Here is a 23,722-nt window from a genome sequence, read left to right on the forward strand (position 1 = left end):
TGTTAATATGCATGCATCACGTGCATGTACTTCCGTCTTGTGCACATGTCTTAGGTTATGAGCAAACACATCTTGATTGCCAGCCACACACAGAGAACTGCATTTTGAAGTCAGTTTAATAATACTTTCCTGTGGATATTTTATCTCAAATCTCAACCCACTGTAGCACCAAGCTCCCTGTTTCATTCAGTTTGCTTTTGTTTGATTCTGTTTGGGTAACAATGTTGACTTTCTTCTTCATGTGGTTGCATATACTGTAGATTTTTCCCTTGAACTATTATAATGTTAGCTACCTAGCTGACAAACCATTGTGTCTTGCGATGCCCTGTCCCTCAGGTGAGACTGGTCCTGGGAAGACCACCCAGTTCCCTCAGTACTTGTATGGCATCGGACGACAGGGCATCGTCGCAGTCACACAGCCCCGCCGACTGGCAGCTATCTCCAGGCATCGAGGGTGGCAGAGGAGGAGAGAGCTCAACTGGGGAAGCTGGTAAATAAAAACAACCTTTTACATTACAATTAGTGGTCAAACTCTATGGTGAAAAAGACAGACACATTTTGAACACGCATCAAATAGTAAGGATGTGGTGCTCATACTTTCCCTCGCAGCCTAGATCATCATCAATGGTCGAGTGGCAGCAGCATGGCTGCATATATGGGACTGATACCATTACCAAACACTCAAGATAGGCCTAACAGGAAATCCAATCATGCCCTTCAGGTTGGCTACACGGTGAGATTTGAGGATGTCACCTCCTCAGAGACTAAGCTAGAGTTCATGACAGATGGTATGCTCCTGCGGGAGGTCATACGAGACCCCTTATGGCTGCGTTACACTGTGGTGTTGCTGGATGAGGCTCACGAGCGCCCGGTCCACACTGACGTGCTGTTTGGAGTGGTGAAGGTAGCCCAACGCAAATGCAGAGAACAGAACAAGATTCCCCTCACGGTAGGTCACTACTAGACTCAGTAGCCTGGAATCCAAACTGATATGATCTGAAACAATGGTGTAACAGAACATTTCAGTTTGAATTTCAGGCTAGGTCACTAACATTAGGCTCCATAGATAAAAAATGTCATAGGCTGGTTGTGTTTTTTAACATAAATGTGTGTGTGTGTGCGTGCGCACGTGCCCCCCCTGGGCTGATGTTCCATTCTTCAAAGTATAGATGCACAGACCACCTTAAGACTGGTGGCTTGTAGTATGGTTCTTACTGTAAAAACACTTTATGACAACTGCTGATTTAAAAAAAGTTTTTTTTATAAATAAATCTGATGTATTGTCTCTTCAGTGTACCAGTCTGGGTGATCGTGATGTCAGCCACCATGGATGTGGACCTCTTCTCTCAGTACTTCAACAAATCTCCTGTGCTGTACCTGGAGGGCAGGCTGCATGCACCCCATCCAAATCTACTACACCAAGCATCCCCAGTCTGACTATTTGCAGGCTACACTGGTTTCAGTTTTCCAGATCCATCAGGTACATAAGTGTGCTCTGGCTGGCCTGGCTGCTGGGGTGCTTTAGCTGAAGAGAAATGTCTCATGTAGAAAGAGTTGATTCAGTTAAAGATGGCCCAGACACCTGGCCTGGTTAAACCAGACTGAACGCTGCACTCACTAGTTCAGTCAGGCCACTACTATCACTACTCAACCTTAGAACTTACATGAATCATACCTTTCTGGAAACACAAGTTGGAGACATGATTCCAAATCACCATATGATGCCAGACAGGATGGGGTTGTGATGTGTCCATTCTAAACAGGAAGCCCCTACATAATATGACATCCTGGTGTCCATGACGGGTCGGGAGGAGATAGAGGCGCTGGCCCGTACCTGCCGTGACATCGCCAAACACCTCCATGACGGCTGTGATCCCATGACAGTCATCCCCCTGTACGCCTCTCTGTCCCCTGCTCAGCAGCTCAGGGTCTTCCAGCCCGCACCTAAGGTAGGATACACCTACACCCCCCTCAATGTCCTGCAGTCATCTACAGTACCTTCAGAAAGTATTCACACCCCTTGACTTTATCCACATTCTGTTGTGTTACTGCCTGAATTTAAAATGGATTAAATTGCGATGTGTCACTGGCCTACACACAATACCCCCATAATGTCAAAGTGGAATTATGATTTTAGAAAATTTGACAAATTCATTAAAAATGAAAAGCTGAAATGTCAATAAGTATTCAACCGCTTTGTTATAGCAAACCTATAAATAAGTTCAGGAGTAAAAATTTGATTAACAAGTCACATAATAAGTTGCATGGACTCACTCTATGTGCAATACTAGTGTTTAACATGATTTTTTTTATGACTACCTCATCTCTGTACCCCACACATTCAATTATCTGTAAAGTCACTCAATCGAGCAGTGAATTTCAAACACAGATTCAACCACAAATATCACAGAGGATTTCCAATGCCTCGCTGTCACGCCCTGACCTTAGAGAGCCTTTTTATGTCTCTATTTGGTTTGGTCAGGGTGTGATTTGGGGTGGGCATTCTATGTTTTTGTTTTCTATGATTCTGTATTTCTATGTTATGGCCGAGTATGGTTCTCAATCAGGGACAGCTGTCTATTGTTGTCTCTGATTGGGAACCATAACTTAGGTAGCCCTTTTTCCTCCTTACAGTGTGGGAAGTTAACTTTGTTTGTGGCACATAGCCCTTAAGCTTCGCGGTTGTTTTGTATTGTTTATTGTTTTTGTCGGCGTCATTTCTAAATAAAAGGAATATGTACGCTCACCACGCTGCGCTTTGGTCTACTTCCAGCAACGGCCGTGACACTCGCAAAGAAGGGGAAAATGTTACATTGATTTAATACATTTAGAATTCCGGCTGTAACAAAATGTGGAAGAAGTCAAGGGGTATGAATACTTTCTGAAGGCACTGTATAATGTGATACATGGTCTCCTCAAGCAACTGTATTGTTTTGCCAGGGTTGTAGGAAGGTCATTCTCTCAACCAACATCGCTGAGACGTCAATCACCATCTCAGGGATCAAATACATAATTGATACAGGCATGGTGAAAGCAAAACACTTCAACCCAGGTGAGATTCCTCACTGACTGTACACAATGCTTTTTAAACTCTGTTTCTCTAATTGCGAGTCACTCAGGTCTGTGGCCTAGTGTGAATAAATAAATGAATGAACTGTACACAATGCTTTTTAAACTCTGTTTCTCTAATTGCGAGTCACTCAGGTCTGTGGCCTAGTGTGAATAAATAAATGAATGAACTGTACACAATGCTTTTTAAACTCTGTTTCTCTACTTGCGAGTCACTCAGGTCTGTGGCCTAGTGTGAATAAATAAATGAATGAACTCGAATTATGAAATGTTATATTTTCGAAATTTTTAAAACTAAAATAGGCTTTAAAAATCATTTAAGATTAACATATATAATAAATTCTACAGACTTATTTTCATTGTGTTCCTCATTATTTGTAATGTGTTTCTGTCTGCCCCCCAGAGAGTGGTCTGGAGGTGTTAGCAGTACAGTGGGTATCTAAAGCCCAGGCGTGGCAGAGGGCGTGCAGGGCTGGCATAGAGGACTCAGGGTCTGTCTACCGCCTCTACACCGAGGACGAGTTTGACAACCTCATCCCCATGACCGTGCCTGAGATACAGAGGTGGGTAGGACCATCATGGCTTAGATTAGGAGCCGAAGCAAATCTAGTTACTGTCACTGTTCACCTGTTAAAAGAGAACAGGGTAATTTTCAGTAGGCACGAAATGGTGAGGTACCTTAACATGTCCAATAAGAAATGCTCGTTTTCATTCGCCCCTTTTTGCTACGGTGTGCCCTAATGAACACGAACCAGTTCTTGCTGCAGCATAAGTTGATGCATCTCTAGGTCATTATGAGTGAGTGTTCTGCTCCTCTGTTCTCTCCTCTGCAGGTGTAACTGTTCCTGTCCCGTGTTCTCCCCTGTAGGTGTAACCTGGCCAGTGTCATGCTGCAGCTTCTGGCTCTGGGGATTCCTGACGTAATGAACTTTGACTTCATGTCTAAGCCTTCTCCTGGTAAGCAGTCTGTCATCCAGTCCCTGGTCTGCTGTGTGTTCACTGTGATGTTAACGTCTTCAGAAGTGTTATTACATTAATCCACTGATATGTAGACTCAGATAGGAGTTAGTTGTACTACTGTAATTACATTTGACATTTTAGTCATTTAGCAGACTCTCTTATSCAGAGCAACTTACATTTAGTTATTGCATTCATCTTGTTGAAATAGTGTCATGTTGTCAACGTGTTTGGTCAGAGTTGGTTGTAATAACGTAATGTTAATATGACTGTTCAGAGGCAATGCGTACGGTGGTGGAGCAGCTGGATCTACTAGGGGCTGTAGAGAAGAAAGATGAGCAGGTCACCCTCACTCCTCTGGGCAAGAAGATTTGCCAGCTTACCCCTGGAGCCACGCTATGCCAAGGTAAGACACAGACACACAGGAAAGGGGCTTTTTATTGGAGGTTGTTTGTATTGATCCCCATGACCAACAATAAATACTGTATTATCACATTATCCCTCGCTGTATCTTTCTCTTGTGTGTCTACATCGACAGACCATCCTGCTGTCGCCAGACTTCCAGTGTTCTGAGGAGGTGCTGACCATCGTCCTCTGCTGTCGGTGGACATGGTGCTCTACAACCCCACTGTACGCAGAGAGGAGTCACACGCAAGAAGTTCACCACCAGCGAGGGAGATCACTTGACCCTGCTCAACATCTACAGAACCTTCAAGAAAGTGAACGCCAACAAGGTCAGTGGATAACTCGAGGAAGAAGAAGCCTGTGGGGGAGACTATACAAAATGCACTTCAGCTATGATCAGCTGTATACAGTACCTCTGGACATACAGTGCATTCGGAAAGTATTCAGACCCCTTGACTTTTTCCACATTTTGTTACATTACAGCCTTATTCTGATATTGATTAAAATTGTTTTTTTACTCATCAATCTACACACAATACACCATAATGACAAAGAAAACATTTGTTTTTAGACATTTTTGCAAATTTATAAAATAAAATAAACTATCACATTTACATAAGTATTCAGACCCGTTACTCAGTACTTTGTTGAAGCACCTTTGGCAGCGATTATAGCCTCGAGTCTTCTTGGGTATGACGCTACAAGCTTGACACACCTGTATTTGAGGAGTTTCTCCCATTCTTCTCTGCAGATTCTCTCAAGCTCTGTCAGGTTGGATGGGGAGTGTCACTGCACAGCTATTTTTAGGTCTCTCCAGAGCTGTTCGGTCAGGTTTAAGTCCGGGCTGTGGCTGGGCCACTCAAGGACATTCAGAGACTTGTCCAAAAGCCACTACTACATTGTCTTGGCTGTGTGCTGAGGGTCATTGTCCTGTTGGAAGGTGAACCTTCGGCATAGTCCGAGGTCCTAAGCGCTCTGAAGCAGGTTTTCATCAAGGATCTCTCTATACTCCATTCATCTTTGCCTCGATCCCGACTAGTCACCCAGTTCCTGCCACTGAAAAACATCCCCACAGCATGATGCTAACACCACCATGCTTCACCGTAGGGATTGTGCCAGGTTTCCTCCAGACATGACACTTGGCATTCAGGCCAAATAGTTAAGTCTTGGTTTCATCAGACCAGAGAATCTTGTTTCTAATGGTCTGACAGTCTTTTGGTGCCTTTTAGCAAACTCCAAGCTGGCTGTCATGTGCCTTTTACTGAGGAGTGACTACCGTCTGGCCACTCTACCATAAAGGCCTTATTGGTGGAATGCTGCAGAGATGGTTGTCCTTCTGGAAGGTTCTCCCATCTCCACAGAGGAACTCTGGAGCTCTGTCAGAGTGACCACCGGGTTCTTGGTCACCTACCTGACCAAGGCCCTTCTCACCCGATTGCTCAGTTTGGCGGGGTGGCCAGCTCTAGGAAGAGTCTTGGTTGTTCCAAACTTCTTTCATTTAATGCTGCAATGCTGCAGAAWTTTTTTGGTACCCTTCCCCAGATCTGTGCCTCAACACAATCCTGTCTCTGAGCTCTACAGACAATTCCTTCAACATCATGGCTTGGTTTGACATGCACCGTCAATTGTGGGACCTTATATAGACAGGTGTGTGCCTTTCCAAATAATGTCCAATCATTTGAATTCTCCACAGGTGGACTCCAATCAAGTTGTAGAAACGTCTCAAGGATGTTCAATGGAAACCGGATGCACCTGAGCTTAATTTTGAGTCTCATAGCAAAGGGTCTGAATACTTATGTAAATAAGGTATTTCAGTTTTTTATATTTAATAAATTGGCAAAAATTTATAAAAATCTGGTTTCTTTTTGTCATTATGGGGTATTGTGTGTAGATTGATGAGGAACATTTTAGAATAAGGCTGTAACATTACAAAATGTTGAAAAAGAGAAGGGGTCTGAATACTTTCCGAATACACCGTGTTCGTTAAATTCCCAGGCTAAAATGCTGTTTCAGTAGAGGTTCTCTATTGAGCATTGTTTTTAGCCCAGAAGTAGTCTTAATCTGTGTCTGGGAAACTGGCCCCTGTGTTCTTTGTGCAGTGTTATCATGTATATACCTCGGCAAGACGGAGCTGCTCTTCCTCCCGGGGAAGGACTGCCCGTTCCATGATCTCGCCATCACGGTTGACAACTCCATTGTGTCCTCCTCCCAGAGYGCTAAGAACCTTGGCGTGATCCTGGACAACACCCTGTCGTTCTCAACTAACATCAAGGCGGTGACCCGTTCCTGTAGGTTCATGCTCTACAACATTCGCAGAGTACGACCCTGCCTCACACAGGAAGCGGCGCAGGTCCTAATCCAGGCACTTGTCATCTCCCGTCTGGATTACTGCAACTCGCTGTTGGCTGGGCTCCCTGCCTGTGCCATTAAACCCCTACAACTCATCCAGAACGCCGCAGCCCGTCTGGTGTTCAACTTTCCCAAGTTCTCTCACGTCACCCCGCTCCTCCGCTCTCTCCACTGGCTTCCAGTTGAAGCTCGCATCCGCTACAAGACCATGGTGCTTGCCTACGGAGCTGTGAGGGGAACGGCACCTCCGTACCTTCAGGCTCTGATCAGGCCCTACACCCAAACAAGGGCACTGCGTTCATCCACCTCTGGCCTGCTCGCCTCCCTACCTCTGAGGAAGTACAGTTCCCGCTCAGCCCAGTCAAAACTGTTCGCTGCTCTGGCACCCCAATGGTGGAACAAACTCCCTCACGACGCCAGGTCAGCGGAGTCAATCACCACCTTCCGGAGACACCTGAAACCCCACCTCTTTAAGGAATACCTAGGATAGGATAAAGTAATCCTTCTAACCCCCCCCCCCCCTTAAAAGAGTTAGATGCACTATTGTAAAGTGGTTGTTCCACTGGATATCATAAGGTGAATGCACCAATTTGTAAGTCGCTCTGGATAAGAGCGTCTGCTAAATGACTTAAATGTAAATGTAAATGTATATATAGTGTAGATTCAGTACAGGCTCTGATGTGTGTCCCGTGTTGTAGGAGTGGTGTCGGGAGAACTTTGTCAACAGCAGGAACATGACCATGGTTGGAGAGGTCCGTGCACAGCTACGAGATATCTGCCTCAAGGTACCGAAACAAATCCATAACACCACAAGTAACAGGTTCTCTCAAAATTGCTGTTCATCAGCAAAAAAGGGGGATTTGCACACTGAAATGTATGCTTCCAAATGTGTTTGCGGCATTGTTTCAACTTTTAAGGTCTTCTTATTTGCTTGATGAACTAATACATGGATATCTTTCACCTGAACAAATCCATTGTATATACACAAATGATCTAGCACTTTTCACACATAATGACCATCTCCTTCTCCCCTCTGTTCCAGTTGAGCATGAAGCTGGAGTCGTGTGGGTCGGACACGGGGAGCGTGCATCGCTGCCTGGCCCACGGTCTGTTTGTAAACGCTGCAGAGTTGCAGCCAGACGGCAGCTACATGTCCCTGGACACCCCCAGCCTGTAGCCATCCACCAATCCTCTGTCCTCTTCCAGGCCAAGCCCGCCTATGTGGTCGTCAATGAGCCCCTGCACACCTCTAAGTGCTACATGAGGGACCTGTGTCTGATGGATGCTGATTGGCTGGTGGAGGTCGCACCCGAGTACTTCCACCGGAAGCTCCACCCCACCAAGAGCTAGCCTCTGATTAGACAGAACTCTGGAGTGACAAGAGACTACAGCAGATCCTAACCTTGCTGACCAGTGACACACCTAACCCCCGCTCAACCCCAACCCAGTRACAATACTGGATGGAAGCATGATAGAAAGAAGATTGACATTCTACTCTTTCCTGTTTGCTGAATCGCTAGTTTTTGTTTACACAAGGATTCACAGCATAGAAAGACTCTTCAGCACTCCTTGTGTGCCAGTCCAAGGCAGAACATTTAGCATTTGGACAGGTCTGAAAGAGAGAGGGGTCTGGGTTCTTCTTAGTGATTTCTTCTACCTCTTCATGGACAAGCAGCATGTTTTATTAGAGTTGACATCTGCTGAACGACAAAGAGAGATTCCTCTGGCCTATAGGCGAGTGCGCAACTATGGGGCAAAACAGACAGGATTGGCTTAGATTGTTGACAACATGTAAACTATATTTAGTCTCCAATGTTTATTGAAAACATAAATACATTTGCACAATGAGCACTTGTTGTCTCTCAAATACATTGTTACAGTCATTGGTTAGCTAGCTTGTGAATTTGAACCATATTTGCATAGACGTGACATCAGTCAAAACAAGACATGGTATCAAGAACAAGATAAAACTAGCCCCATACGATTCCCCACATGGCAGCTTATTGTCATTTTTGCTAGCTATCTTGTCATCCAGATTCACAACACATGGCTTTCTGCCCCATTGAAGCATGCACATTGTTTTTGTGACGTCAGCTAACCCGTCTATGACTGAAGTTACAAACTAAAGTTCCTGCTACTGTAGTTACCAGCTGACATTTTTTCTTCATTTGTTTTCTCTCTTCCAGCTATTGCCTAATCATTGCCTGTTGCCACATGTTTGCTACACAACCAGAAATAAGGTCTCATCATGATTGAGTTCAACCACTCATTATAAATATTTGCCTGTTTCTTAGCAGCATAGATTAACTCACAGAAGTAGGTGGTTATTCCTGGTTATTCCTTCAAACATAAATATTTAACATCTGATTTAAATTAAATGTTCATATTTAAATATTGGCTCCTGGTCTAACTTATTGGCTGTTTGTCACTTGCTTAAAAAACGGGATATACAGGTAACTGACAAAATAAAGGAAACACTTGAGTAAACGAGGGATACAAAGTACATTGAAAGAAGGTGCTTCCACACAGGAGTAGTTCCTGAGTTAATTAAGAGACCTTGCTATCTGGAATCCTTGGGACGTCCTTATCCCATTGAAATTGAAAATGGTTTAGGGTACAGGCATCCCAAGGATTTTGGATATCACTTGGATATCACTAACTCTAAAATTAAGCAATTGTATAGAAATGCCCAGTTGCCCATTATTTTGGTACCATGGCTAAAATAAGGGATTTCAGTGACTTTGAAAGAGGGGTCTCAAAGGAGCGTGTATGTGCGCGTGTGTCACCAGATCTCAACCCAATTGAACACTTCTGGGAGATTCTGGAGCGGTGCCTGAGATCTCGTTTTCCACCACCATCAACAAAACACCAAATGATGGAATTCCTCATGGAAGAAGGGTGTCACATCCCTCCAACCGAGTTCCAGAGACTTGTAGAATCTATGCCAAGGCACATTGGAGCTGTTCTGGCAGCTCGTGGCAACACCCTATTAAGACACTATGTTGGTGTTTCCTTTATTTTGGTAGTTACCTGTATATACCATAAATGCCATACCATGTAACATGTACATATTTTCTGTTGATGTAACAGTTTAACTTTAGTCCATCCCCTCGCCCCAACCCGGGCGCGAACCAGGGACCCTCTGCACACATCAACAACAGTCACCCACGAAGCATCGTTACCCATCGCTCCACAAAAGCCGCGGCCCTTGCAGAGCAAGGGGAACCACTACTTCAAGGTCTCAAAGCGAGTGATTTAACCGATTGAAACGCTATTAGCGCGCACCACCGCTAACTAGCTAGCCATTTCACATCCGTTACACTCACCCCCCTTTCGACCTCCTCCTTTTCCGCAGCAACCAGTGGATCGGGTCAACAGCATCAATGTAACAGTTTAACTTTAGTCTGTCCTTCGCCCCGGGCGCGAACCAGGGACCCTCTGCACACATCAACAACAGTCACCCACGAAGCATCGTTACCCATCGCTCACAAAAGCCACGGCCCATGCAGAGCAAGGGGAACACTACTTCAAGGTCTCAAAGCGAGTGAATAACGATTTAAACGCTATTAGCGCGCACCACATAACTAGCTAGCCATTTCTTTAAGCCGCGGCCTTGCAGAGCAAGGTGAACCACTACTTCAAGGTCTCAAAGCGAGTGACGTAACCGAGTAACCGATTGAAACGCTATTAGCGCGCACCACGCTAACTAGCTGCCATTTCACATCCGTTACACTCACCCCCTTTCAACCTCCTCTTTTCCGCAGCAACCAGTGATCCGGGTCACAGCATCAATGTAACAGTATAACTTACGTCCGTCCCTCGCCGACGCGAACCAGGGACCCTCTGCACACATCAACAACAGTCACCCACGAAGCATCGTTACCCATCGCTCCACAAAAGCCGCGGCCCTTGCAGAGCAAGGGGAACCACTACTTCAAGGTCTCAAAGCGAGTGACGTAACCGATTGAAACGCTATTAGCGCGCACCACCGCTAACTAGCTAGCCATTTCACATCGTTCATTGACATATTGAAATATTTAGATATTATATCACAGTAGTTAATTAAACATATGGTAAGGAGCCACTTTGGCATAGGTTGACTTTTTTGTCTTCATTGAGTTTTGTCACAATTACATCAACTGTCATGGAAATCTGTGTTATTACTGACAAAGAAAATGACTCTGTCAATAGTCCTAAAAGGATACCAAGACATCTGTCCACATCAGTGGGGGTGGGTGGTCATAGTGTGTTTGTGTGTGTGGCTGGGTTAATATGATATGGCATCTGTCAGTTGAGGTGGTGTAGAAGGAGTGAATTGAATGTCTTTCATTCGCAAATGCCTGCTGTTTCAACTTCAGTCACTTTTTATTACCTGATGCATGCTTTGCTGCTGCAGTAATGTACATTAACTGGCAACTCCAAAGGAAGCTGCACTGATCTCTGGTTAAATGGGCGTCAAAGCTTGTTGTGAGGTTGTTGTGAGGTTCATTTAGCCAATTAATGTGGAGCACTGTGCACAAATACCTGTTAAACCATGTCTGGTATCCTACTCATAAATACATAGTGGAGATTGGTTTGATCACTCAGGTTTTTGATACATTTGCAAATGTTGTGGATGGATTGGAATGGAATGTATCAGTTCTCTTCCGAAGTTCCCTTTAGTATTGTCCAGAGCAACTGAAGGTTTGAGGCTGTGGGGATGGGCAGGAATAAACAGGGTGTCTGTTGTGCAATTGATATGCCATTCTTCACCTTCACCTAACACTGAAATACTATTGTCTAAAATGTAGACTCTAAATTAATGCCAAATTTAGATCCTCGAAGTGCATGTAAGATATGTGATTGCTGAAGATTTCGTAGGGAGAATTTGATAATCTGCTGATAAAGAATTTCCCCAATCAAGAATGGTTGTTTCAATGAGTGTGATAGGTTTATTGGATAACCAATGGCAATATATTTTATTGAAAAGTCATTGTTTGCAGAATATTTGCATTTAGAAGCAGTCTTTTTCATTGGAGGATGAACAACCTGACCTGTGTTGAAGGTCAGAATATTATTATAAAAGATGACAGGGTGACTTTATATGACATACGCTGATTATATCCACTCGTATTTCTAATAAAAACCTTTTCCTCAATTATTTTGTTTTATTTGCAATAATGTTTGTCTTTTCAACTGCATGATTAAGTGAAGACACAGTATGACGGTACAGTATCTTCTAATGTTCTGTCTGATGTTTAACATTTGAGGTGGCAGGCAGCCTAGTGGTTAAGAGATTTGGGCCAATAACCAAAAGGTCACTGGTTCAAATACCTGAGCCAACTAGGTTAACAATCTGTACCCTTTGAGCAAGGCACTTAACACTAATTGATCCAGTGTTGCTGATCCCTGACTGCATTTTGTTGTGTTACAGCCTGAATTCAAAATTGATCAATACCATGATGACAAAGTAACATGTTTTTAGACATTTTTGCAAATGTATTGAAAATGAAATGCAGAAATATCTCATTTACATAAGTATTCACATCCCTGAGTCAATACTTTGTAGAAGCACCTTTGGCGGCTATTACAGCTTTGAGTAATCGCTATGTCCATGTCTGTATATCTATATCTGTATCAGCTTTGCACATCTGAATTTGGGGATTTGCTCCCATTCTTCCTTGCAGATTTTCTCAAGCTCTGTTAAATTAGATGGGGCAGTGAACCGCAATCTTCAAGTCTTTCCACAGATTTTCAATGGGATTATAGTCGGCTTTGGCTGGGATACTCAAGGACTTTAATATTATTTTTCTGAAGCCATTCCAGCGTTGCTTTGGCTGTATGCTTGGGGTTATTGCTTGGGTTGACAAGTAGCCTAGTGCTTAGAGCATTGGACTAATAACCGTAAAGGTTGCCAGATCAAATCCTCGAGCTGACAAGGTAAAAATATGTTGTTCTGCCCAAGAAACAAGGCAGTTAACCCACTGTTTCTAGGCTGTCATTGAACATAAGAATTTGTTCTTAACTGACTTGCCTAGTTAAATAAAGGTTTTTTAAAAATTCCAGTTGGAACGTAAAATCTTATCCCCAGTCTAAGATTGTTTGCACTCGGAAGCAGGTTCTCATCAAGGATATGCCTGTATTTGGCTCCAATCATTGTTATGAAACTGCCTAGAGCTGGCCCTCCGACCAAACTGAGCAACCGGGCAAGAATGACCTTGGTCAGGGAGGTGACCAAGAACCCAATGACCATACTGAAAGAACTACAGAGTTCCTTGGCTGAGATGGGAGAACTTGCCAGAAGGACAACAGTCTCTAGAGCACTTCACCAATCTGGGCTTTATGGGAGAGTAGCCAGACCGAAGCCACTCCTGAGAAAAAGGCACAATACTATGAAGCATTGTGGTGGCAGCATCATGCTATGGGGATGCTTTTCAGTGGCAGTGACTGGGAGACTGGTAAGAATAGAGGGAACAATGATTAGAGCCAAATACAGGCAAATCCTTGATGAGAAACTGCTTCCGAGTGCAAACGACCTTAGACTGGGGATAAGATTTACGTTCCAACAGGACAATGATTGCCAAAACAACACTAGAATGGCTTCAGAACAAGAATGTGAAAGTCCTTGAGTGGCCCAGCCAAAGCCCAGACTTCAATCCCATTGAAAATCTGTGAAATGGTGTCTCCTGAGTGGCACAGCGGTCTAAGGCACTGCATCGCAGTGCTAGAGGTGTCACTAAAGACCCGGGTTCGATACTAGGCTGTATCACAACCGACCGTGATCGGGAGTACCATAGRATGGCTCATAATTGGCCCAGCGTCGTCCTGGTTAGGGGAGGGTTTGACACAGTGTTAAGAAGTGCGGTTTGGCAGAGGATGCGTGACTAGACCTTCACCTCCCGAGCCCATTGGGGAGTTGCAGCGATGAGACAAGATTGAAATATAAAATCAATAATACATTCTGTGGAAAGACTTGAAGATTTCGGTTCACTGCTGCTCCCCATCTAATTTAACAGAGCTTGAGAAATCTGCAAGGAAGAATGGGAGAAAATCCCCAAATCTTTATGTGCAAAGCTGATACAGGCATAGATACTGTATATACAGTGGGGCAAAAAAGTATTTAGTCAGCCACCAATTGTGCAAGTTTTCCCACTTAAAAAGATGAGAGAGGCCTGTAATTTTCATCATAGGTACACTTCAACTATGACAGACAAAATGAGAAAAAAAAATCCTGAAAATCACATTGTAGGATTTTTACAGGCCTCTCTCATCTTTTTAAGTGGGAGAACTTGCACAATTGGTGGCTGACTAAATACTTTTTTGCCCCACTGTAGATATGGCGATTACTCAAAGCTTTAATCACCGCCATAGGTGCTTCTACAGTATTGACTCAGGGGTGTGAATACTTATGTGGTTAATTTTCAATAAATATACAAAAATGGACCCCAAACATATTTTCACTTTGTCGTTATGGTGTATTGTGTGTAGATAGGTGTGGAGAAACAATTAATTTAATCCATCTTGAATTCAGGCTGTAACACAGCAAATGTGGAATAAGTCAGTTGGGAAGGAATACTTTCTGAAGGCGCTGTATGTATTGACTATTAAAGCTGCGATATGTAATTTTTTTGTACGAACTGACCAAATTCACAGTTATAGATCTGGCATTCTCATTGAAAGCAAGTCTAAGAAGCGGTAGATCTGTTCTATGAGCGCTATGTCTATGCTTCTCGTTGTTAAGTTTCATTTTTTGCTTCTTTTACTTTTGGTTTTGTACACCGGCTTCAAACAACTGAAAATACAATATTTTTTGGTTATGGAAAAAATAATTCAGTGTTTTAGTTGGTACAATGATTATCTTGCTTGTTTTGTCACATAAACTCAAATTAGGAGAACTTGTAAGTCGCTCTGGATAAGAGCGTCTGCTAAATGACTTAAATGTAATGTAAATGTAACTATTAGAATTGTAGCTACCAGGAAATGGTGTAGCGATTTCTGCATAGCACATCTTTAATATCAAAGATTATGGATATACTGACAAGATACATGTCTCTCCGTCCTAACAATGGGCAAAGCGGAAAGGTGGGCAGTTTAGCTCCCGCCTTTCCATTCTTTGGATTGGTGGATACATGTCATTATTTTAATCCTATTTTAAATATTTGATGAGGGTTGTTGACGTCAATTGCCTGTATTCAGTGGAGAGAGATGCTATGCTACTAGCCTCATACTATTAATATGCATAGCCATCTCGAGACAACTCTGATATAAAGTGTTTTTTCTCAAAGTTGCTGGGATGTCACGTGTTCTACTTATATCAGTACACTCATAACAACTTAAGCATTACGAAACTTATTTTTTATCAAATAAACCTTAGATACATACATTTCTTTGTTGACCAAATTCGACACTCTCATTGACCATACAAAAACTCTTTGCTTGGTGGGCGAAACAATGAAAAAATGCCACCTGCTGGAGGGAGACAGATTTTCCGCAGAGTTGGGCTTCTCTCTTCCTATTCCTCTCTACCTCTACGGGATTGGTGTCCCCCCCCCAACCCCCTCCACCCCCTCTAACTGCACTGTCTATTACAGTGAAAAAAGACCATGCTATTGTTTGAGGAGAGTGCACAACAACAAAAGTTTTGTTTGATAAAATACATTTTTAAATTCAAATGTAGGAACTGGGTTCTATAGTTTGAACCCCTGCTGTGTCTGCCCCCCCCCCCCCATCTAGATGTGTGAAGGTTAGTGTCTTTTCCGTAGAAGCTAATTATCCATCATTGACATTCCTGGGAGTGTATAAACTTAAATTTCATATTGCCATATAATTGTTGAATGTTCTCTATAGTTATGTACTTGAAAATGTATCAGTTGACCAATTTGACAACATTTTGAACAGTAATGCAATGGTTAATTGGATCAGTCTAAAACTTTGCGCATACACTGCTGCCATCTAATGGCCAAAATCTAAATTGCGCCTAGACTCCTAAGTGATATAACGGCCTTTCTCTCATTTCAAAGATGATGAAGGTTAAAAAAATGACAAAATGCATGTTTTTTCTTTGTATCATATTTTACCAGATCTAATGTGTTATATTCTCCTACATTATTTTCACATTTCCACAAACTTCAGTGTTTCCATTCAAAAGGTATCAAGAGTATGCATATCCTTGCTTCAGGTCCTGAGCTACAGGCAGATAGATTTGGGCATGTCATTTTCGGCGAAAATTGGGGGGAAAAGGGTCCAATATTTAAGATATTTTAATACCTATTATTTTCCCGCAAAAGATGACAAAAAACGTTGCAAAACCTCAGTGGGCTGGACCTTGGGACCACTTCCGGTTCAAAGTTTGAGGAGGTCAGGGTGTCCTTCCCACGTGTTTTCTCAGGCAGTAATCTGTCTTTAACGTCAGTAGTGGGTAACTGAAACTCTGGGTTTATCTAACTGTTGTATGTTCTTATCTAGTCAAATTTACCAATCTATAACCATGCTAAAGTCTCTTTCCCGAGCGGTGAGTACTGCAGTTCGAATTTCTACAACCACAATGTTTTCGGCCCGAACTCTCCAGCCTCTTACGAGATCGACATTATGTTCTCCAAACTCCGGAACAATACGGCCTTTCAGCCGGTCTCTCTGGATGATGAGCCATAACGGGGCAGCATCGATATACAGACCAAAACTCTTCAGTTCAAAAGGATTTACTCCTGTGTCGTGTGGATGTGGATCACTACACACAGAAGGTAATAACTAGCTAAATTAAGTATACTGCGAGTACGCTAGCTAACGTTAGCTATCTAGCTGTTAGCTAAATATGACATTCCCTAAAAACACGCCACTTCTATACGGCTATATTTTCGCAGCAGGTCAGAATAATTAGGTTAAGGTTGGAAATGGGTTAGTGTTAGTGAAAATGCTCTCCTAACCTGCTAAATAGGCCTCAACTTGGACTTGTTGAATATAATTACTATAGTTACGTGTATGTAAAGCAATGAAGGAATAGCTGCGACCAGCATGCAAAACATGGACATCGTTTATTTAACCGTTGTCGTGTAACGTTAGCTGACAGGTTGGACGAAATTGGCAACAGAAATGTCACCAATGCGTTTATCCTTGATGGCAACTACATCTGGACCTGTGTGTAATTCAAGGCACATGTGACCATGGGAATGGAACATTGGTGGGTGCAATGTATAGGTGTTGGTCATAATCTATGGGACAGTGTGTATATAAATACGGCCTATCCCATCCAAATCCTCCCCTAACCAGGACGACGGTGGGCCAATTGTGCGCCGCCCTATGGGACTTCCGATCACGGCCGGTTGTGATACAGCCTGGGATCGAACCAGGGTCTGTAGTCAGGCCTCTAGCACTGCAACGCTATATATGACTAGCATGTAGCTAATACTGACTTATCTACTGTTCTAAGATCCTATATAATTGCTCGGTTTCAGGAGACAAAGCCTTTGGAAATTTCCTTTCGGATGAAATCAAAGAAGAGAAGAAGATCCAGAAAAGCAATACTCTTCCCAAGATGTCTGGAGGGTGGGAGCTACAGCAGAACGGCACAGAAGCCAAACTCATTAGGACAATTTCTGGAGAAAAGTAAGGCCATCTCGATATTAGTTTATACCTGCCTGCTACACCAAGTAGATTAGTAAATGACTGGTACTGATACAATCCATGCAGACATTTTATTTGACTAATAATTAACCTAGATGTTGTATTAATAAATCCATAACTGCACAAAATGAGCCCAGTTAACATTATTTGAAATTTATTTGAACTACATTTTCTATAAGCGACTACATTGTCTGACCCCTCGTCCTTTTACTTAGAGTGACCGTCACATTCAACGTCAACAACAGTATTCCCCCTAAGTTTGAAGAGGAGGCTGAACAAGCACAGGGACAGAAGTCTGCAGAGAATGAGGTAAACCTCTTTGTACTGTCTTTTCCGAAATGGACACACACTGCACTGAACCTGTTGCACTGTTACATTGTTTAGGTTTTGAACCATGTGTATTTTGTTTCCTTAAAGCCAGATATTGTGTCTTCACCCAACTTCGTTGTCGAGGTGACGAAACAGGCGGAAAAACATTCCTTGGTGTTTGACTGCCATTATCCTGAAGATGAGGTAAGTTATCCTACAATCTTTATCAAAATAATTGGGAAGCATGCCCCCTCAGTTGCTAATCACTTAAGGCTTTGTTTCTTACCACATTTTGTTAATAAGCAATATATCTGACAATGTTAGGCTAAATACATTTTCCAGGCAATCCATGGTGAAGGAGAAGAGGAGAGTGATATTTTTGCCATCCGCGAGGTCAGCTTCCAGCCTGAGGGAGATGTAGAGTGGAAGGAGACCGCCTACACACTCAACACAGACTCTCTGGACTGGGTAAGTACTGTGTCTTGGTCCATCTGTCTGCAAATTAAATATCATTACAAATACTTCTGAGTGTCAATGATGACTTGACTGCCTACAATATTCAATATTGGTCTTAATGCAGCTTTGGTAGAATTGTGACACACTTTTTAGAAAGCAACATGAGTTGTAACCAGGAATTATGAGGTGTATTAGTCTCCAGACACTGCAAACCTACTCCCACGATGGTTAAGGTGACTGGCTTATTTTATTTAACCTTTATTTAACTAGACAAGTCGGTTAATAAGAACAAATTCTTATTTACAATGACGGCCTAACCTGGGCCAAATGGTCGCCGTCCTATGGGACTCCCAATCACGGTCGGTTATGATACAGCCTGGAATCGAACCAGGGTCTGTAGTGGCGCCTCTAGCACTGAGATGCAGTGCCTTAGACCGCTGCGCCACTCGGGAGCCCATATTATATTGCGGATCACCATTGCGGATGTTTACGGTTTAATTTTGAAGTTCTCACTGGCCTTTACGTTGTGGTTTACCTCAGGCCCTGTATGACCACCTCATGGACTTCCTGGCTGACCGGGGGGTTGACAACACGTTTGCTGATGAACTGATCGAGCTGAGCACTGCCATGGAGCATCACGAATACATCAAGTTCCTGGAGGACCTCAGTGGCTTTGTCAAATGCAATTAATGTTTGGAATGAATAGATTAAACAAGCTGTGTATAAATAAATTCACAAACCAAACTAATTTCAGTAAGACACCATCCCCCTCTACATTGAAAATGTGAACAAATGGAAAGTGTTTTAATTTGAGGGAAAGTATAGGCACTGATTGAAGTCATTGCCCAGTTTGGACATGTCAGTGATCATTGAGACTGTTGTATGAGTTTCTGCTGCTTTGAACAGTAATTTAATATTGAACTACTGCTTTGCTGCAAATTTGTCAGTGTTGCAAATGCTTCTGTATTTTACTGTATCTGAAAATAAGGTTAATGTATGAAGGCTGTCAGTCATTTGTCAGCATTATGGAAGCATGTCAGTCACTGTATGACAAAATAAATGCTTCTTAAATGAGTGGTTCAGCATGATTTTATTTCAGATAGTATCCAAGCATGGTCAACTGACATTTTATAAAATGATTAATGAAGATTCAGTCAGTGTCCACATAGTCACTGTACTCTGCATTCAAGTATTTGATAGTCAATACATAACCATTGAAGAAAAGGGATATTGCTTTGGCACCTTAAATGAACAATTCTATAAATCAATGCTACTTCCAGTTCTAGTGAAGGACCCCTTAATACTTCATCTCAAAATATGATGGTTTTATTAGATGAATACATTAGGAATGTTTAACACGGTAAGTGGAGGGAGCCCAGTAGTGATACTGGGTAAGTGTCGTATTATGGCCTGGCTGACGTCCCAAACAATTCATTATGATAAACAGTCTTCATACGTCCCAAATGGTACCCCGTTCCCTTTATAGAACACTGCTTTTGACCAGGGCACATAGGAAAGAAAATATCAATTCAGGGCCCATAAGGCACTATATAGGGATTAGGGTGCCACTTGGGATGCATCCAAGTGTTCAACCCAGTCAGTCAGGTGGCTTATGAGTTTAGGCAAGCCGTCTGTATTGGAGGCCATGGAGAAGATGGGGATTTGGTGACAGTCCTCCATGTGTTCTGTTACCCTCCTCTCCAACCGACACTGCAGCACCTCTGTGGTCATGTTCCTTTGCTGGAGATGAGATGAACAAACGCTGATAAGACATCAATCAGCCATGAGCATAGAAAAGAAAAAAGTGGCTTACTTAAAATGATTGTGAGGAATATCAGTGGTCAGGACAACAGAAAATGCCCAACTATACTGAACAAAAATATAAATGTAATGTGTTGGTCCCATGTTTCATGAGCTGAAATAAAAGATCACAGACATTTTCCATATGCACAAAAAGTTTATCCCTCTCAGAATTGCGCAAATTTATTTACATCCCTTTTAGTGTGGATTTCTCCTTTGCAAAGATAGCCCATCCACCTGGCTGGTGTGGTATATCAAGAAGCTCATTAAACTGCAAGATCGTTACACAGGTGCGCTGGGCACAATAAAAGGCCACTCTAAACTGTGCAGTTTTGACACACAATGCCACAGATGTCTCAACTTTTGAGGGAGCGTGCAATTGCCATGCTGACTGCAGAAATGTACACCAGAGCTGTTACCAGAGAATGTATTGTTAATTTCTCTACCATAACTGCCTCCAACGTCATTTTACAACATCCAACCGGCCTCACAATCTCAGACCTCGTATAACCACGCCAGCCCAGGACCTTCACATATGGCTTCTTCACCTGTGTGATTGTCTGAGTCCAGCCACCCGGACAGCTGATGAAACTGTGGGTTTGCACAACCTAAGGATTTCTGCACAAATGAGAAGTAGAGACGTATCCTCTTCACGGATGAATCCCGGTTTCAAATGTACCAGGCAGATGGCAGACTATGGCGTTGTGTAGGTGAGTGATTTGCTGATGTCAACATTGTGAACAGAGTGCCCCATGGTGGCAAAGCGGTTAAGGTATGGGCAGGCATAAGCAACAGACAATGAACACAATAGCATTTTATTGATGGCAATTTGAATGCACAGAGATACCATGACAAGATCCTGAGGCCCATTGTCGTGCCATTCATTCGTCGCCATCACCTCATGTTTCAGAATGATAATGCACAGCCCCATGTGGCAAGGATCTGTACACAATTCCTGGAAGCTGAACATGTCCCAGTTCTTCCATGGCCTGCATACTCACCAAACATGTCACCCATTGAGCATGTTTGGGATACTCTGGATCAGCGTGTACAACAGCATGTGCCAGTTCCCGCAACTTCGAACAGCCATTGAAGAGGAGTCGGACAACATTCCACAGGTCACAATCAACAGCCGGATCAACTCTGTGAAGGAGATATATTGCGCTGCATGAGGCAAATGATGGTCACACCGGATACCGACTGGTTTTATGATCCAGGCCCCTACCTTAAAAAAAAAGAAGATATCTGTGACCAACAGATGCATATCTGTATTCCCAGTCATGTTAAATCCATAGATTAGGGCCTAATCATTTTTTTTTTCAATTGACGGATTTCCTTATATGAACTGTAAAATCTTTGAAATTGTTGCATGTTGCGTTAATATTTTTATTCAGTGTAAAAAGGGCATCTTGGTTTGGGAGGTTGGTACATTTTAAAGTAACTGTCCAGTGTTTGAAGATTTCTATGAAATATGACCTATAATTTATTACAATATGAGTGAAATTGTTTTCCTTCCAATTTTTCAGGTTTTCTGTATTTGGCTTATTAAAAATATTAACGCGAGTAGACTGCTGATTGGCCAGCTCATCCTCCTCAGGAGTACAACATTGTACTCCATAGGAAATAGCAAGCATTTTTGAAACCGTCTTATTTGAGATTCGAGTTTGAGGTGGGGTTTTTTAAGTGTCTTTTTTCTCCAATTGATTGACGAGTCAACAACATTATTTGGGTATGAACTTTTGAAAGTGAGATTTTCACTGGACTGTTACTTTAATGGTGTATGACATAATACAAACCCTTGTGTTGATATAAAGCCCACAGGGACAGGAGGTAAAATGGCTATTCACAGTCAGGTTGTTTCTGAAATTAAAAAAGAAGACAGTCACACAGTCAGAGTGGTTTACACTCTAAACTATGACAAAATCTGAGCAAGTACAAAAGCATATTAGTGAGTTTGGGGCAAAGGCACATCTCTGAGAGATTGAAACACTTACACATGATATATGATTTCCCTTTCCCCGACCATCTCTTCCACAACTGAATTCACATACTACTCCTCAAACTGCATACTTTTCCCAATTTCATCAATGATGTAGAGCGCTGTATAAAGATAAAATACAGTACATATTATTCACAGTGAGAACCATACATTTTGGGGGTTTCGTCCCGTTTTCTCTGTGTGTGTGTAATGCATTCAGGCAACATTCATTTGGGAAATTAAACTACCTTGAGACTTGAGCTCCTGTTGGATCTCTTCAAACACTGCCAGTTCATCATACTCCTTCATGACACTACATCTTTGTAGGGAAGACAGAAGGATTATAAAACAATTAACTAATATCAATACATCTGCCTTATGTAATGTCACGTTACATGGCTCATGTAGGATTAGCTGTAGATTTGTTCTATGTAGGAGTCGTGTTAGCTACATGATTAACTGTCAAGCACAGCCAACTGACAATAAACCCTCATCTCTCCTATGCAGTCTTTACTGCAAAGGGAGGGAAGCCCTCAGTTGTCTGACTGGAGTGCGTTCCACTCTTCCTCAATCACCTCCTGGCCTTTGGCGTCACAGTGCTGACTCTCTCCCATTTGGCGGTACTTCTCCAGTAGCCTGGATCTGCTGTTTCTCAACCTGTCCACGCAACGCTGAGGAACAAACAAAGTTAACCATCAAAAGAAGTTACACGTCACCCCCCACCCTTTTACCTTCTCCTCCTCGAAGAGACCCACCTCGGTCACAGCACCAATGTTACCGATTAGGGTTAGAACCCATGTTTCTGGACCCTCCATAAGGCTGTGTCGACTGGAAGCTACACATCGTTACGGTGGTGATATGTGAATCCTTCCAAACAGCTAACCTTGTCTTGGCAATACTTTCTTAGTTCCTGATTCTGAAGAAAAGTGTGACTTATAAAATGTCGGTGTTCAGTTGCAGGTGGTTCTCCAAACACCAGAGAATATTCAGAAAGATGATAAAATCCTTGTTTTGCTCCGAGTAAGAGTTGCCTTGCCATTTTAGCTGCCAGATATTTTGCATTTCCCAACATCTTTGCAGGAACTAGTGGTTTCTATGCGACTCTGCCTCGGCCACGTGTAGAAGTAGACGGTGCATCACACAGTACAACCAAAACAAAGATCTACACACAAGCAAGAGGCATTTCTCAGTTCTCACTAGATACAAAACATTCTGAATATTCCCCCCCAAATTTTTTTGGGGGGACCCACCTGTAACTGAACACAGACATTCATAAAGTATCAGCAAGAAAAGGTTTGTTGAAAAATTGCTTCCAACCCTTTCTGCTAGCCAAGGTATAATGGCTACTGAGATACTACTTGTAATGAAAAGCGCTATATAAATAAATATATTATTGTTATTTATAAGATACACTTTTTCCCCCGAATCGAGAACTTATAAAGCTGCTGAGACCAGGTTAGTTGGGGTGGCAGGTAGCCTACTGGTTAGAGCGTTGGACTTGTAACTGAAAGGTTGCTATAACAAATCCCCGAGCTGACAAGGTAAAAATCTGTCGTTCTGCCCCTGAACAAGGCAGTTAACCCACTGTTCCTAGGCCGTCATTGTAAATAAGAATTTGTTCTTAACTGACTTGCCTAGTTAAATAAAGGTTAAATAAAAAATGTAAATAAATAAGCCCCTTAGCCCCAGTGAAGGGAAATCATACAATTCTGTGCTTCCAACTTTGTGGCAACAGTTTGGGGAAGGCCCTTTTCTGTTTCACCATGACAATGCCCCTGTGCACAAAGTGAGGTCCATACA

At 42.7% G+C, this 23,722-nt stretch overlaps 2 protein-coding genes and 1 non-coding gene across 5 annotated transcripts; 2 read left to right on the top strand and 1 right to left on the bottom strand.

The window, feature by feature from the left end:
• The first annotated feature begins 738 nt into the window (after positions 1-738).
• On the top strand, positions 739-8,198 carry LOC111982037 (ATP-dependent RNA helicase DHX33). The gene is given in 15 exon segments (XM_024013559.3): positions 739-953; positions 1,301-1,389; positions 1,391-1,480; positions 1,764-1,949; positions 2,941-3,052; positions 3,473-3,632; positions 3,938-4,026; positions 4,304-4,398; positions 4,400-4,432; positions 4,565-4,616; positions 4,619-4,669; positions 4,672-4,760; positions 7,479-7,565; positions 7,823-7,943; positions 7,946-8,198. Coding segments are annotated over 15 exon segments (1,614 nt in total). The 5' UTR covers positions 739-778; the 3' UTR covers positions 8,131-8,198.
• A 7,898-nt stretch (positions 8,199-16,096) lies between these two features.
• Positions 16,097-19,218, top strand: LOC111981514 (complement component 1 Q subcomponent-binding protein, mitochondrial). Of its 2 annotated transcripts, none has more exons than XM_024012804.3 (6): positions 16,097-16,499; positions 17,211-17,361; positions 17,595-17,688; positions 17,797-17,892; positions 18,013-18,156; positions 18,685-19,218. In XM_024012804.3, exons 1-6 carry the CDS (start codon positions 16,211-16,213, stop codon positions 18,832-18,834), a joined length of 924 nt encoding a protein of 307 aa, XP_023868572.1. In that variant the 5' UTR covers positions 16,097-16,210; the 3' UTR covers positions 18,835-19,218. The 2 variants fall into 2 exon arrangements, with proteins under 2 accessions (XP_023868572.1, XP_023868573.1); XM_024012805.3 differs by having other exon boundaries at positions 16,099-16,499; positions 18,031-18,156.
• Positions 19,219-19,328: 110 nt separating this feature from the next.
• LOC111981867 (uncharacterized) lies at positions 19,329-23,091 on the bottom strand. 2 transcript variants are annotated; one of them, XR_011481711.1, is made up of 5 exons: positions 22,498-23,091; positions 22,171-22,241; positions 21,939-22,044; positions 21,741-21,804; positions 19,329-19,884 (listed from the first exon to the last, which is right to left on the bottom strand). It is a non-coding gene; the product is annotated as an uncharacterized protein (transcript). The 2 variants fall into 2 exon arrangements; XR_011481712.1 differs by lacking the exon at positions 19,329-19,884 and adding an exon at positions 19,918-21,169.
• Positions 23,092-23,722: the final 631 nt, after the last annotated feature.

Source organism: Salvelinus sp. IW2-2015, linkage group LG20 (genome assembly GCF_002910315.2).
Source record: "Salvelinus sp. IW2-2015 linkage group LG20, ASM291031v2, whole genome shotgun sequence".
NCBI classification, from domain to species: Eukaryota; Metazoa; Chordata; class Actinopteri; order Salmoniformes; family Salmonidae; genus Salvelinus; species Salvelinus sp. IW2-2015.

Excerpts from the sequence above, each read along its gene's own strand:
- LOC111981514 (XM_024012804.3), top strand. The coding sequence starts at position 16,211 with ATGTTCTTATCTAGTCAAATTTACCAATCTATAACCATGCTAAAGTCT. Across the intron at positions 17,362-17,594 it reads AGGACAATTTCTGGAGAAAA|AGTGACCGTCACATTCAACG; the intron begins GTAAGGCCATCT and ends CCTTTTACTTAG. Across the intron at positions 18,157-18,684 it reads ACACAGACTCTCTGGACTGG|GCCCTGTATGACCACCTCAT; the intron begins GTAAGTACTGTG and ends GGTTTACCTCAG.